The 16,259-nt window shown below is 45.6% G+C and overlaps 1 protein-coding gene and 1 pseudogene across 1 annotated transcript in view; both read left to right on the top strand.

Moving 5' to 3' along the window:
- LOC147455173 (ARM repeat superfamily protein) overlaps positions 1 to 12,732 on the top strand; it is a 98,040-nt gene extending 85,308 nt beyond the window's left edge. The window contains exons 19-24 of the mRNA XM_086514008.1: positions 11,214 to 11,414; positions 11,492 to 11,601; positions 11,682 to 11,738; positions 11,833 to 11,905; positions 11,983 to 12,259; positions 12,342 to 12,732. Of these exons, the coding sequence (XP_086370134.1) occupies positions 11,214 to 11,414; positions 11,492 to 11,601; positions 11,682 to 11,738; positions 11,833 to 11,905; positions 11,983 to 12,144 (603 nt within the window). The 3' untranslated portion in view covers positions 12,145 to 12,259; positions 12,342 to 12,732. The remainder of the gene's footprint in view (positions 1 to 11,213; positions 11,415 to 11,491; positions 11,602 to 11,681; positions 11,739 to 11,832; positions 11,906 to 11,982; positions 12,260 to 12,341) is intronic.
- On the top strand, positions 2,810 to 6,553 carry LOC147455174 (uncharacterized; annotated as a pseudogene).
- Positions 12,733 to 16,259: the final 3,527 nt, after the last annotated feature.

A 16,259-nucleotide genomic window follows, 5' to 3' on the forward strand; every position in this document is an offset into this window, starting at 1 on the left:
CCCCAACAGGTCTGGGCCCAACTATGAGGTCCTGGATACTATAGACGAGGCTCGGTTGTGCCATGACATAATCCACTGTGCTGGCTCCATGTCTTTGTGGAAAGCATGTGAAACCTCCAGCAATGGGAAATCTCTGTAGGCCATGGCCAATCCACGTGCAATCCCCATGTCTATCAAGTGCCGTCCATACTCAGTATGTTCCCCATTCTGTGATAGTCTGGACAGGCCCGTCTTTGCAACATCCAGCTCTCTCAGCATCTCCTCGGAAGTATCATAAAATACTGTGATAGTCTGGACAGGCCCGTCTCTGCAACATCCAGCTCTCTCAGCATCTCCTCGGAAGTATCATAAAATACTGTCTGATGATGGGCAATCCTAGCATTGAAGTCCCCTAGAATGATAATGTCACTGTCTCTAGAGAATTCCCATATGTCATCATCCAAAATAGAGAAGGGGGACTGTCCTTTGGATAGTGCATATACTGACGTACTCGGGGGAAAGTAGCAAATAGCAGTGTAAAGATATTTGCGTGTCTCTACTCTCAATCTCACCCACATGTACCTAGCTTGCTCATCCCTGCGAGCTATGTGTGTCAATGGTTGCAACTCCTCCTTGAATAACACTACCACTCCTCTTGAGCCCCGCCCTCTGTGCTCTGATCGTGTCTCCTGTCTACAGGCTGTCTCCCATCTGTATCCACTAATGTGAGGCATAGATTGCCCAGGGGCCTGATGCATCTTAGAGTAGTAGAAGATGTCTCTCCCGGTAAAACTCTCCTCAAAAGCACCCTCATCAAGACGCATAGATCCATTACAATTCCAGGTAGCAACTTTGAGTGTGGTCCCATAGGCCTCACACCGTCATGTGGAGCGTGGCTCCAATATCACCACTCTTCCATCTCGGTAAAAATAAATCTTACCTTTTTTCCTTGCCGCTCTAATCTCTGGCATTACCTCCTGCATATGGGCGACCCGTGAGAGGGTAAGGTCATCCGTAAGAAAGATGCCCGTCTTCTTGAGAGTTGGTCTCTTCTTGAAAAAGTCCTCCTTCGCTTTCATGGAGGGAAAACGAAGGATGAGTGCCCTTTCTTTCGAGGTTTCCCCCTTGATTGATTGATTGAGAGAGAGAGAGAGAGAGAGAGAGAGAGAGAGAGAGAGAGAGAGAGAGAGAGAGAGAGAGAGAGAGAGAGAGAGAGAGAGAGAGAGAGAGAGAGAGAGAGAGAGAGAGAGAGAGAGAGAGAGAGAGAGAGAGAGAGAGAGAGAGAGAGAGAGAGAGAGAGAGAGAGAGAGAGAGAAATGAAATGAAATGAAATGAAATGTTATATTAACGTCTTCAAAAGGCCATAATGACCTATGAGACCCGAAAGTTACAAAGTGGTGGATTTGATACAAAGTTTAACAAAATAACCTAACAACAGTACAAAACAAAGATATACTATGGGGTCCTAAGTTGGTCGATGTGAGTCAAGCAAAAACTAAGCAGAATAATGGGCGGCTTGTTGGGATAGCTGAATCACAAGAGATCTAGCATTGGTCGTTGGAGAATCTCATCAATTTCCTCCATGGTTAGTAGTTTGACCGGGCGTCGTGTATGCCTGGCCAGCGTGCTCCGAATTTTCTGTCGTAGCCTCCGTCGATGCTGTGTAGTTCTTCGCAGTTGCGTGCGCCTGGTTTCCCCAGTGCAATCGCTCGGTCAATCAGTGTGCCTCTGGTGTGAGACGGGGGGGAGCTCTGCTGTGGGAGTGGCTCTTGCGGCTGTCCCGTGTCTGCTCTAAAGAAGTCTGTGATCCGTCTTTGAGACTGGCTAGCCTCGCCATTCATCAAGCTATCTCTGTGTCTGCGCAGCTCGAGCAAGAACAAACCCAGACATCTCTGATCTTCGTGTCCGATGACTCTTGAGAGTGGTCCAAAACCCTCTCTAAACAAGCAATGGAAGCGGCCTCGTATCTCGTAGTAGACAGGGCAACTGCATGTATAGTGTAGCTCTGTCTCAGGTTCCATGTTACACAAGGGGCATGTCCTGTCCTCTGCTGGTACTCCGCTGTATCTCCCAGTCTCAATCCGCAACATGTGAGAAGATGTGCGTAGCTGGCCAATAGCACATCGTATCCCATGAGACAAGTGGGTATCCATGTATTTGGGTCTCGCCACAAAGCCATCTTCCGTAAGCTGGAGGAGGTGGTCTCTGTAGAAAGCCATCTTCGTGCCCAATTCCTGTGCTGGTTGTATCCATGTCCTCTTGGTGTCTAGCTGGGTCAGGTCTTGGCGGATGAGCTTGGTGATCTCTGACTGTGTAAGAGTGAGAGATGGTGCATCCAATGAGTACTGGAATGGTGGCAGCTTGTCTATGCTGAACCCATGTGCATGAAACCATGATGTCATCTCCCCATACCAGCATGTTGTATCTCCTTGTATGGCTAACTGGAGAGAGAGAGAGAGAGAGAGAGAGAGAGAGAGAGAGAGAGAGAGAGAGAGAGAGAGAGAGAGAGAGAGAGAGAGAGAGAGAGAGAGAGAGAGAGAGAGAGAGAGAGAGAGAGAGAGAGAGAGAGAGAGAGAGAGAGAGAGAGAGAGAGAGAGAGAGAGAGAGAGAGAGAGAGAGAGAGAGAGAGAGAGAGAGAGAGAGAGAGAGAGAGAGAGAGAGAGAGAGAGAGAGAGAGAGAGAGAGGAGAGAGAGAGAGAGAGAGAGAGAGAGAGAGAGAGAGAGAGAGAGAGAGAGAGAGAGAGAGAGAGAGAGAGAGAGAGAGAGAGAGAGAAATGAAATGAAATGTTATATTAACGTCTTCAAAAGGCCAAAGTGACCTATGAGACCAGAAAGTTACAAGGTGGTGGATCTGATACAAAGTCAGAGCATAGTTTTTTCCAGACACGTCCGATTGCCCAATCGGGCTTCCACAGGCGTGCGCGCATGGTTGCCACATGGTTCCTCTTTTCGGACGCGAGCAGGGTAGCTTTTGACGCGCTGGCAAAAAAACCCCCAATTTGTCAAATGTGGCCTAAAACGCCTCTGCGCGATTTATTAAAAACCTGCAGCCGCCCCGTTTCTGCACAAAGAGCCCCCATCGAAGCTTGAGAGCCGAGAGGACTCGAGACCGCGAGCCGGGAGCCCTACCCAGTGCCCACACACTCTCCCGCGCGCGGCTGATTCTTCACCTACGCCGTCCGTTACTCGTGAGGCCTCCACTTTGTCAAGGTTTGCAACTTTGCAGTGTGCACCTTGCAAGTTTGCAGAATCCATATGGGCCGAGTGAAGCGTCCCGAATGGCAGTATGTAGAACAATTGAAGCCTCAAAAGAAAGGGCAATTTACATGTAAATGCAAGTATTGTGGGTATACTTGGGAATGGCGGTCCTTCCCGTATTCGTGCACATTTATTGTCCCTCTCTGGCTATGGTGTAGGCCCATGTGGACTGGTGCCAGAGGACGTCAAAGAGGTGGTCACAAGATTGCATGTAGATGTACAGAATGATGGGAAGGACCCAAATGCATTTGTAGATGCCTTGGTGGATGATTTGGGAGCTAATGCCTCTGCCTCAGGCTCAATGAGTACACATGCATCAGGGAGTGCTCATGTAAGTGCCACTGGGACTTCGGCTTCCAAATCAAATGTGGGGTCCTCGAGCAAGAAGAGGAAGGTTGCACAAGGGCCCTTGGCAAGTGCATTTAGCTTGCAAGCACGCAAGCAAGCAGATCAAGCCTTGCGCAGGTTTTTTTATGCAGAGGACATTCCTGAATGGAAAGTGCGGAGTCCTTTCTTTTTGGAAATGGTCAAGGCAATTGGACAAGTTGGTCCATCTTATGTGCCTCCCACATACAATGCTTTGTGCACCACAGAGTTAAATGATGAGGTCAAATGCATTGGTCATGAGATCATGGGTGTGCGCGAGAAATGGAAAAAACATGGATGCACAATTGTATGTGATGGATGGTCTGACACTAGAGGCAGGTCTATCATTAACTTTCTTGCATGCTCTATACATGGTTCTGTGTTTTTGAAATCTGTGGACACATCTGGGGAGACAAAGACATCAGAATTTATTTTCAAGCAGCTTAAGGATGTGATTATTGGGGTAGGACCCTCCAATGTTGTGCAGGTATGCATGGACAATGCAACTAATTGTGTTGGGGCAGGGCAAATGGTGGAAGAGAAATGGAAACACATTTTTTTCACGAGGTGTGCATGCCATTGCTTGGACCTCTTGTTTGAGGATCTTGGGAAGCTCCCTTGGATTGCAAAAATTCTTGAAGATGCAACAAAGGTTGTCACATTTGTCACAAGGAAGTCCATTGTCTTGGCATTGTTTCGAATGCTTAGCAAGAAGGAATTGTTGAAGCCATCGGCCACGCGATTTGCCTACACTTCATCATGTTGGCTAGTCTTGTGGATGAGAGATGTATGCAAGGTGTGCGTAGGCTTATGATTGATGCAAAATTTGTGAAAATGAAGGCATCCAGGACTGCAAAGGCCATAGTGGTCTCGGACATTGTGTTTAATGCATCCTTTTGGCAAGAGGCCAAGTTGATTTTGAAGATTTGTGCTCCCATCTTGAAGATACTTCGTTTGGCTGATAGGGAAGGAGCCACCATGGGGCTTGTGTATGAGCTTACGGATCGCATGGTTGAGCAAATTCAAAACATGCAAGGTATTGATGCGGCAAGGATGCAAGAGATCAAGGACCTATGCGTTGATAGATGGAATATGATGCACACACCATTGCATGCTGTGGGATACTTGTTGCATCCTATATGGCGAGGAAGAGGACAATTCAATGACAGTGAGGTTCATGACGGGTGGATGACATTTTTGGACAGGTATACCAAGGGTGATTTGACCATGCAGGGTACCCTCATTGATGAGTTGGACACTTTCCTCATTGAAAGAAAGTCATTTGCTCATCCTATTGCGAAGGATCCAAAGAGAATGCAAGAGGGTGTAAAATGGTGGGAGACTTTTGGGGCTTGCACGCCCACATTGCAGACTCTTGCACTTAAGGTGCTTTCTCAAGGGACTTGTGCCTCTCCATGTGAGAGAAATTGGAGCACCTTCTCTCTCATTCACACCAAGAGAAGAAATAGGTTACTTCCTGCTCATACCGAGAAGCTTGTCTACATACACACCAACTTGAGGCTCTTATGCAAGATCAAATAGCGCGGCTATGAGAGAATGGAGGTGACATTGGAGATGCTTAACAAAGAGAAGGATGAGGAGCGCTTGCTTGAGTTGCAGGAGATTCAGGAGGCTATTGCACAGAGCACTGCTGATGTTATGGAGTCTCTTCCGATTAGCATGCCCAGTGATATTGGGACTTCATGCTCCGTTGCTGAGGATGAGGCTTGGGATGAGGATGAGGATGAGGATGATGAGGGTGATGATGAGGATGATGATGAGGAGGTGGCCTTTGATGAGAGTTAGAGCTCATTACATTTTTCTCTAGCCTTGGTCTTGACTCCTCTTAGCTCTACTTATGTTTTGGATTCACTATTTAGCATCGAGCGGCTGGACTCCACCCTCTAGGCTCTATTTATGTTTTGTCATTTGAATTTTGGAGTACTCAGTACAGAGTCTTGTTGGTTTTGGAGGCTCCATATTTTGCCATCTAGTATGATCATGATTCATTGATGTATCTATTGATCAGAGATCTTGATCTGTTTCTCGGCTCCCGACTCCTTGATTTAGCTAGATTCTACATTTTCTATGATGTTTTAATGCATTATGTGGCTTTGGGCTACTCTCTAGAGTCTAGTGTTTTAATTTTAATTGCTATTTGTTATGAGATATATATATATATATACACTAATTTTTTAGTGCCGTATGGTATTCCACGTATGGAATCTTCGGGGGGTCTGAATCGGGCTTCCATACCCGCCCGAGTGAGACGCATGGTTGCCGCATGAAAAAACTATGAGTCAGAGTAACAAAATAACAACAATACAAAACAAAGATATATACTATGGGATCCTAGCCTGGTCGATGTGAACTAAGCAAAAATGGGCGGCTTGTTGGGATAGCTAAATCACAGGAGATCTAGCATCGGTCGTTGGCGGATCTCATCAATCTCCTCCATGGTTAGTAGTCTGACCGGGCGTCGTGCATGCCTGGCCAGAGTGCTCCGAATCTTCTGACGTAGCCTCCGTCGATGCTGTGTAGTCCTCCGCAGTCGTGGGCGCGTGAATTTCCCCAGTTCAGTCGCTCGGTCGATCAGTGTGCCTCTGGTGTGAGACGAGAGGGAGCTCTGTTGTGGGAGTGGCTCCTGCGGCTGTCCCATGTCTGCTCTGAAGAAGTCTGTGATCCGTCTTTGAGACTGGCTAGCCTTGCCACTCATCAGGCTATCTCTGTGTCTGCGGAGCTCGAGCAAGAACAAACCCAGGCATCTCTGATCCTCGTATCCCATGACTCTTGAGAGTGGTCCAAAACCCTCTCTAAACAAGCAATGGAAGCGGCCTCGTATCTCGTAGTAGACGAGGCAGCGGCATGTGTAGTGCAACTCTGTCTTAGGCTCCATGTCACACAAGGGGCATGTCCTAGCCTCTGCTGGTACTCCGCTGTATCTCCCAGTCTCAATCCGCAATTGGTGAGAAGATGTGCGTAGCTGGCCAATAGCACATCGTATCCCATGAGACAAGTGGGTGTCCATGTATCTGGGTCTCGTCACAAAACCATCCTCCGTAAGCCGGAGAAGATGGTCTCTGTAGAAAGCCATCTTCGTGCCCAATTCCTGTGCTGGCTGTATCCATGTCCTCCTGGTGTCTAGCTGGGTTAGGTCTTGGCGGATGAGCTTGGTGATCTCTGATTGTGTAAGAGTGGGAGATGGTGCATCCAATGAGTACTGGAATGGTGGCAGACTGTCTATGCTGAACCCATGCGCCTGAAACCATGATGCCATCTCCCCATACCAGCATGCTGTATCTCCTTGCATGGCTAACTGTCAAGAGGACTCAAGTGCAATGCGAGCATATCTGTCTCTAGGAAGTTCCCATGTGCGGTTTATGAAGGAGACTGATCTGGTGAGCGCCTCAACCACTAGTGGGGGAGCCGCTAGCTCTGCTCGGATAATGGCCCGTGGTACTGATGCCTTGGCTCTAATGAGCCGCGAGATCATAGAGACAAGAGGTTTCTCCATGTTCCCCCATCCATCAGTGCGACCCGGTCTCCCGTGGTGATCCAATGAAGGTCCCCGTATCTTAGCTCCATAGAGCAATGCAGAAGCCACCAAAGTGTCAAAGAGCCAGAGCTTCGTCCGGGGCTCCTGAAACTGAGCCTGCGAACACATCCTCTCCAATCTACCCAATGCTGCGTGGGCTCTAGTCAGTCTGGTCTCTGTTGCTCTTCTGAGTGAGAATGCAGGTCCGCTAAAAACCACTCCAAGGTAAGTGTAAGCATCTGTGTACTCCACAGTCTCCTGGCCGTATGTGAATGTAGGTGCTGACCTTCTGATCCACTGTGGGGTGGTATTAAACACCATAACCTTGGTTTTACCAAGGTTGACAGACAAACCACTTTCGTGGGAAAACCTATGCAAAGCATCCAATTGACGTTGCATTCCCTCTGGAGATTCGGAGATCAACACAATATCATCAGCATATAACAAAGTGGAATCCATGTCCCTGCCAACTGTGCACCTCTATCACCATCGCTCTCAATGTAGTCAGAAACCTCATCCACATACATAACGAAAAGAGTAGGAGAGCGGGCAGCCCTGCTTCACCCCAATAGTGGAGTGAACCGGTGTAGAAAGTCCCTCAGTTGTACATACATGCCCTACTATTGATCTGTACAATGCCATGATCCCCCAAACGAGCTCTGTGGGTACTCCCATCTCTTGTAATCTGCGCATCAATCTAGCTCTGGGTACTGTGTCAAAAGCTTTGCGGAAGTCCACAAAGCTACAATAGATCTGTCTCCCATGAGATCTGCCCTCCTCGATGATGGCCTTGAGTGTCAAGATATGGTCAAGAGTAGAGAAGCCTCTCCTGAACCCTGCTTGCCCAGTTGCACGCATTCCTTCCCTCTCTGCCCATCTACTCAAGTGTTGCTCAAGAATGGATCATACAACCGTGCCAGTGTGTGTCCAATCATGATAGTGCGATAATTCCCAGGCTCCATGGGGTTTCCTGACTTGAAGATAGGTACAATTGTAGATAGGCTCCAAGTGTCCGGTAGGCCCTCACACATGGCACGGTTAAACATAACTGCTAGAAGCTCTGCTAGTAGGTCTTTGGCATGTAGGAAATGCTCAGCGACTAAGCCATCATGATCATATGCTCTCCCAGTCCTCATCTTGTCAATGGCTTTCTTCACCATCTCAGCGGTGAAAAAAGCATGTGTGTGGGCATGGATCGGGGGGGGGGGTGGGAAGGGGCGGCTGTCCATATACTGTGTACAAAGATGATGCGTACTGACCCCAAGTCTCTGTGGAGGTAACAGCAAGGGGGGGGGGGGGGGGGGGACTGCTCATGAAAGAGCCGCCACGCCTCACGCGAGTCGTCCTGACTCAAGAATAGCCGGTATAGATCTTGCTCGAGTCGAGCCAAAAAGGCCCTCTTCTTTCGCCGCACCAGGCGTCGGAAGTCAATCTGTGACCGTCTGTGAGTGACGTCCCCCAAAAGCACCTCCCTCTGAAGTCTAGCTCTAGTCTGGCGGCACTCCTCATCGTACTAGCTGTCTTGAGGCATGCTCCCTGATCGGCGTCTCTGCTCAGGTTGTGTGTGTGGGTATGCCTCTACTGCTGCATCATGTAATGTCTGTGTTAGTATAGTAGTTAGCTCCTCCAGAGGTCGCCCCGGGTCCTTAGCGCATAGGTGTCTGTAGATCCCGTCTATGTATACAGAATTCGTCTCCCGTGTGAAGGTGTAGCGAGTATGGGCTGCTACCCGTGGCCTGTGTGCTGCACTGAACTGGAAGGAGATGGTCATCGACACAAGAGCATGATCCACTGCCACCCCGACCGGTCTGGGCCCAACTGTGAGATCCTGGATACTAGAGATGAGATTCGGCTGTGCCATGACATAGTCCACTGTGCTGGCTCCATGTCTGTGTGGGAAGCATGTAAAACCTCCCGCAGCAGGAAATCTCTGTAGGCCATTCAAGATGGCCAATCCATGTGCGGTGCCCATGTCTATCAGGTGCCGCCCATACTCAGTATATTCCACATCGTGTGATAGTCTGGACAGGCCCGTCTCTACAACATCTAGCTCTCTCAGCATCTCCTCTGAAGTATCATAAAACACTGTCTGGTGATGGGCAGTCCTAGCATTGAAGTCCCCTAGAATGATAATGTCACCATCTCTAGAGAACTCCCATTATGTCATCATCGAAAATAGAAAAGGGGGACTGTCCTCTGGGTGATGCATAGACTGATGTACTCGGGGGAAAGTAGCAAATAGCAATGTAGAGATATCTGCCTGTCTCTGCTTTCAATCTCACCCACATGTATCTAGCCTGCTCATCCCTACGAGCTATATGTATCAATGGTTGCAGATCCTCTCTAAGTAACATTGCCACTCCCCCCGAGCCCCGTTCTCTGTGCTCTGAGCGTGTCTCTTGTCTGTAAGCTGTCTCCCACCTGTATCCACTAATGTGAGGCATGGATTGCCCAGGGGCTTGGTGATGAGCGTGTCTCTTCCAGTAAAGCTATCCTCAAAAGCACCCACATCAAGACGCATAGATCCATTACAGTTCCAGGCAGCCAGTTTGAGTGTGATCCCATAGGTCTCGCACCGTCATGTGGAGCGTCGCTCTAGTATTACCACTCTTCCATCTCGGTAAAAGGCAATCTTGCCTTTTCCCCTTGCCGCTCTAATCTCCGGTATTACTTCTTGCATATGAGCGATCTACGAGAGGGTCAGATCATCCCCGAGAAAGATGCCCGTCTCTTAAAGAGTTGGTCTTTTCTTCAAGAAGGACTTCTTCGCTTCCATAGAGGAAAAACGGAGAATGAGTGCTCTTTCTTTTGAAGTTTCCCCACTGCTTCCGTTTTTCTTTATGTTGCCCACTCTCCAGGCTCTTGTGTGCGTCGGCTCATGAACCCCATCAAGGCCATGAGTTCTTTTACCTCTTCGTCCACATTGCCTTTGTCTTTAAGCCCGCAAATTCTCACATGTAGAGCGTGCACCCGTCTTCTTTGCTCCTCCTCTAGTGTCTGATTAATGATAGTGGGTGTGGACGTGGACGTTATCTCCTTGCCTTTTCCTTTCTTGGCCACCTTGATCCATTTCTCGGCTTCATCCGCCTTCTGTTGAGTTTTGGTAAGAACATCCACCCAAGAAGTCGTCATCTCTTTGTGTTGCTCTTCTCCCTCTTTGATGGCTCGCACTCGCTCCTTGATCGTGTTGATTTCTTCGATTACTGAGGGTTGCAGTTCGCCCTCTTCCAGTGTGTTTCTTGATCGTGCTTCGGCGAGATCTTTCTTGAGTGACGCAATCTCTTCATCCTGAGTCGTCACTCGGTCTTCTAGTGTATTTATCTTGCTCTCTTGGATCAGCACGCGTCCTTCGAGCATTTTTATTGTGCCCAAGAGATTGCGGTTCATCTTGGTAATGGTCTCCGTCATTTTCTCTTTGCACTTTTGAATGGCATTCTCTAGGGGATCGGCTTTATGGTTCAGCTTCCTCATGTTTGATCGCCGTCCGAAAAAGAACCACTAAGCGCACGTGTGCATCCACACTAGCAACGAGCTTGGTAGCTGAGCGAGTGGGGGAACGCGAGGAGGTATGGCAGGGGAGGGGCAGCGCAAGGGCGTGGCAAGCGGATAGTAATGTACTTCGGATAGTAATGTATTTGTTCACTTCAGTTCAACTCAGTCTGGCCTTCCAAAATGCTTCAAACCAGTCTATTTTCCTCTGTAAATTCTCTGTTTTTGTAGATTTGTAAGAAGGGGGAAACGGAGCAAACCTGGCTGCTAAGTATTGATTGATGTGCAGCAGAAGCCCTAAAACAGCAGGCGAAACCCTAAAAACAGCAGGGCAAAACCCTAAAAATGCAGAAAACAGAGATTCGAAACCCTAAAACAGCAGGCGACACCCTAGAAACAGCAGGGCGAAACCCTAAAAATGCAGAAAACAGAGAGAGAGAGAGAGAGAGAGAGAGAGAGAGAGAGGGAGAGAAATGAAATGAAATGCATGTCAGGTCTGCCATGCACGTGTTGCCTTAGAAGGAGAGAGAGAGAGAGAGAGAGAGAGAGAGAGATTTTTGACCTTTGGATTTGTCGTTTTCTCCAGAAACTTTTAAAAATTGTGATAGCTGGTAATGATGAGGCAGACACTGTAAGGGCTAGTGCTGGTGCTGTTCTGGCAAGAGTTCTGGTTCAAAATACTTCCTTTTTCGCTCAATGGATCTCGCAGCCATCATTGTTATCAGTTGTCGGACAAGGAACTAGTCAAAATCTTCTCCTCTTATATTTTGATGCTTGGCTTGAGAAGGTAGCGCCCAGTCCTTGGTGCTTTTAAAAGAGCAAACAGAAACAAGCAGCAGTGAGCTATAATGAATGGTTTTGCAGGTTGACTCTCTCACAACATTTCCTAGAAAAAAAATTTGTGCACTTGCATTGTGTGTGTTGCTGACAATCAAAGAGCCTGAGATCCTGGAGAGACTGGAGCAGATACTGAGGTCTGTTTTTAAGAAGGCTTGAAGGGTTTGTGAAAAGGATTGACGATGCCTGTAACTAGCAGATGGTCTATTTCTTGCAGTGTTTGTACAACGCTTGTTCATCAAACTGATGAATCATCGGAAGAAGGGGTGCTGGGGTATGTATCAATTTATTCTTTGGATGCCCGTCTCTTGTTCGCTTGTGCCATTGCTTTCCAGAAAGCAAAGCTAATCTCATTTAAATTCTGGCAGTTATGATTATCCCTCACCAATTGCGCAGCATGAGGATCCGTCGATTGAGAATGAGGAAATAAGAAGGCGACAGGTTGATCAGATTTCGCATTTGACGAGTTTTTAACATTTAGAAAACAGTTTCCTAATTGCTTGAAACTTTTTCAGCAGATTTTGGCAGCAGATCCAATAAACAAGCTGGCTGTGGTGCCTTTGTTGAAGGAAAAGTTGCAAGCTTGTTCTGCTCTTCATGGTGATCCAGCTGTGAACAGTGCTTTGTCGAAGATGCACCCTTCATTACTAAACCAGCTTCAGCAACTTCTGGGCACGTGAGAGCTAGTTTTATTGCGTGGTGTTGGTCTGAGACAAATGTAGCTGGAACCTGCTCAAATGCCTTTCAGCGATGGAATCGCACAGATATTTTCTAATCTTTTCTATCTTATAAAAGGTTAGATGGTAATCTTCATTGTCTTTATATCCATTTTTTAACTTTCTTTAAGGACTAACATTTTGATCATTGTCATGCTCAGGCATAGACAGAAATTGCAGTGGCATCCACATGCAAAATTTTCATGCTTCTGTCTATTTGCAAAAACAAAAAGTGTGCCGCTTGGGTCGTTTGCAGATGACCTACTGATACCAATAGGACAACACATACACATGAGTCCCTTTACCCCTTCTTTCCCTTTTACCATGAGTAAAGAATGAGTTATATGGCAGTCATTCTTCTAGGTAATTGCTTAGGTTGTTCATATCTTGGATCACATTTTTTGTAGTACTATTCTTTACCACATTAATGTGGTGAAAACAATTTTCAGTGTATATCGGTAATGAAGAAGGGGCCAATTCTTTGTGACAAAGGCTGCCTTGTAAAAACCTTCAGATTTTCTTAATTTTTTAAATACGTCTTGTCGCCCCCCTTCCTCTTCTCCCTCATAACAGAGTGCGTTTTGCGTTAGAACACATGGTGTGTGGTCACGTCTGTACAAATAGCAGTTGGATTCATGGGTTAAAGTCATAAGTAAATTAGAACGTATCCGGCACTATTTGCCAGCCAAATGAATGCCAGAAGGCAAGTTTGGAGATGGATGTAGATGAGATTCACTGGAGTTGCAATTTTTTGTTGTCAACATACTTCAAAAGTTCTAAATTCAACGAGTTTTCTGTGTCTAATAAATTTTTTATTTCGTAAGTCTCCTCCCCTTCTGGTAAGGGAAGTGACTAGGCAATGTAATGCAAATAGAACTCCAGACATATTCAGGTTGACTCTCGCCAAGTCTATAAAAAGTACTTCATAACCATGAAGTCCAAGTTATCAGGCCCTGATGCTACATCAGAAAGAGAGCATAGATAATAGAGCACTACATCAGCTAGCTGAGATCGCAGTGCCCATGATATACATTACCCTCATTTTGGAGCTAGCTAGACTCCATGAGTTTAAAAGCATGTTATGATTATACTCCATGAGTTAAAAGGTTTTTTGATTTAGAGCTCTATCCCTCCACCACTCACATATCCATGTAGTTTTCTCAGTTCTCAATTGTTTTTGTAGCGCTTTTATTTTGTACATTATGTCCTTTGTTGTAAAGATAAAAGGACTCATTGTCATTATGTCCTTTGTTGTAAAGATAAGAGGACTCATTGTCATTTATCTGCTTTGCTTGATAGAAATGGGAGGTCTCTTGGGATTTGCTCCTACGACATTAAATCTTTTCTTCTCCTTGACAAATAAATGTGATAATCTTTGCATTTACATGTGCTTGCAAATATGAACAAGACTGCAAATAGCTTATTAAATATAGACCGTTTTTTTACATGCATCTATTTGGATATTCCAATCAGTAGTCAGCAGATTTTGTTAAGGTCTTAGATAGAGTGCCAAAATTGATGAAGGATGGATGGGTACAAACAAGATGGATCAAGCACTTGCAATCATAATGTAATGCAATGAGGTTTGGGCTTACTGGCAATTTCAATCTGTAATGGTGGTACTGGATAGTCTGCGTAGTTCTAGATGTAGCGGTTGTAGACGCCTTGGGTACTTGGACAATGCATAAGTGGAATTTGAGGCATATAATTTGTTGTGTGAGGCTCTTGCTATGAAGTCCTTGAACTTCTGGGCGGTTTGCTACTTCGTCATAATGCGGTGTTCTCTGATTTTTTTTTGACCTCACGTAAAGGTTACTTGTGTTAATTAGTTTAGTGACTCCTTATCTCTTATAACTCTTCAGTTGGTTTGTGATAGTTTTTTGTGCATATACTTCGAGCTTGGTGTGCATGGATTTGAATAGGGGTGGCACTAGTTTTTATGTTTGATTCTTCGTTACAAACCTTATACATAGCACTGGTGTAAGCTTTATGAGCCATCACATCGTTCGCATATTTACGTACCTGTATTAATGTTTTTTTCTTAACATACTTTGCTCTCATTGGATTGTCTCGACACATCTAAGCGTTAACCTTTTTCATATGCTGAGACATATAAAATATTAGAGAACTATAATGCTAGTATGATTTAGTTATCGATAAAATCTTGGTTTTGTCATTTCGCAAAGGTCATCGTTAAGAGTTGGTGAATAAGCTGAAAAGTTGATAGTAGCATTGATTGTACAGGGTGAGGGTTGTGGGAAAAGATTATCCTCAAGGAAAGAGCGTTGATATTGTCGGCATAGGTAGTGCAGAAAAATCTTTGCCTTCTTCTCTCACTTGATGCTAAACACATTGAGCCAATCCAAATCAGAAACATCCTCTGCCTTTAGGTGTTAGAAAAGGTTACCTTCCATGGATAAACCATATTCAGCATGTAAATATGTTGCGATGAAGCAAAATTGATTTTGCTTTGGATAAAAAGCTGCTTCCCACTAGCTTTCAACATCTTGACCATAACCACCGAGGTGCAAGTTGGTTGCTTGCTATTCCACGTAGCAGCTATGGAGAGAGAGAGAGAGAGAGAGAGAGAGAGAGAGAGAGAGTTGATGTGGCACATAGACAGAACAAAATGTGTGTGTGTGTGTGTGTGTGAGAGAGAGAGAGAGAGAGAGAGAGAGAGAGAGAGAGAGAGAGGGTGGAAATGCGCATGCAAGATTGCATGGTGGTCATGCAACAGCAATATAGTCCAAGTAATGAGTGTTTTTTAAGCTAAAATCGAAAAATTCATGTACTGGGTATTTCAGATCTTGGGTAAAAAGTCATGATTTGAGCGTCTTTGCCACCAAGCCACTACCTATACGTTATACTTGAAAAGTGAAAATTTTGTACCACCTTCCCTTACTTCCATCCTCATTGATCTTGGGAGAAGAAGCATGTAAAGGAAAGGTTATGTGAAGTTTTGAAGGAAATACCTAGGATGTGGCTTGGCTTGTTTGTGTTTTGAAATGTTTACCTTGGCAGCATCAACATCTATGAGAGTGTTTTGAAATACAATCCATCCCTCGATACATTTTTCTATGCAACTTGTTGAGACATAAGTGACGGAAGGCTCCAAGTGCGGCATTTTTAGTTGCAGGCAAGAGGTCTCTCTCTACTATATTTTGAAACACCCAACTTGTCCAACCAGCTTTTGGATGAGCTGTGTATTATTGTCTATTTATGCTACCCTCTAGGGTAGCATTTTGAAATGCTCCCCAGAGTGGGAATCTGCAGCTAGGCAAAGGCGTTCAAATCACTTGAGAGATTTGAACACTTGAGGGGAAACCCCAAGTACTTAGCAGGCACACGCCTGAACCCATCATCAAAGGTGACCAAGATCAAATTTCTACTATGGATAGTACTTTGACTAGTACTTAATTAGCAGCTTTGGTACTTGTGAAGTTTCTGAAAGAGTACAAGATGGAAGCCAGGGGATTCTGCTTGCAAATCACGAAGATATGTATTTTACTTATTCAACATTTTTCTAGGTAGGGAAATTCATTGAGGTGGGGTATCTAAGGTTCCCAAATGGTTGTATAAAGGCACCTCTGCCCTCATTGTGTAACAATCTAATTCATTGCATTCTCTCCTTAACTCTATGCTTCCGCATTGTCAACTTTGACAACATCCCATATAATTTGGATGATGCTACTACATCATGAAAAGCTTTGCAAAGGCTTTAAGGGTTCTTTGGAGGTAAAGAAAATGCTCTAAGAACTTTGTCAACTTGCTGGTTCATATGCACACAATTGGTCTATATTGAGTGTAATTCAATGATGAAACTAATGTATTGTTTAAAACTCTTACACATCAAGAAGACTATTAGGAAAGTCTTACAACGTTGAAGGAGAAGGAACCATTACCAAAATTGGAAGACACCACCAATTTCAATTCAAAAGAGAAGGATAATGAAGTGAAAGAAGAAGGCAACCATGAAGAAGACAAATGAAAAAATCATAGGGGCTTATGTTGCATCTTCTTAAGGTAAAGTGTGTCATGAATGTGGAAAGTTAAGCCATTAAGTAGCCATTTATCTCACC

Source organism: Adiantum capillus-veneris, chromosome 6, assembly GCF_014529385.1.
Source record: "Adiantum capillus-veneris isolate H3 chromosome 6, ASM1452938v2, whole genome shotgun sequence".
NCBI classification, from domain to species: Eukaryota; Viridiplantae; Streptophyta; class Polypodiopsida; order Polypodiales; family Pteridaceae; genus Adiantum; species Adiantum capillus-veneris.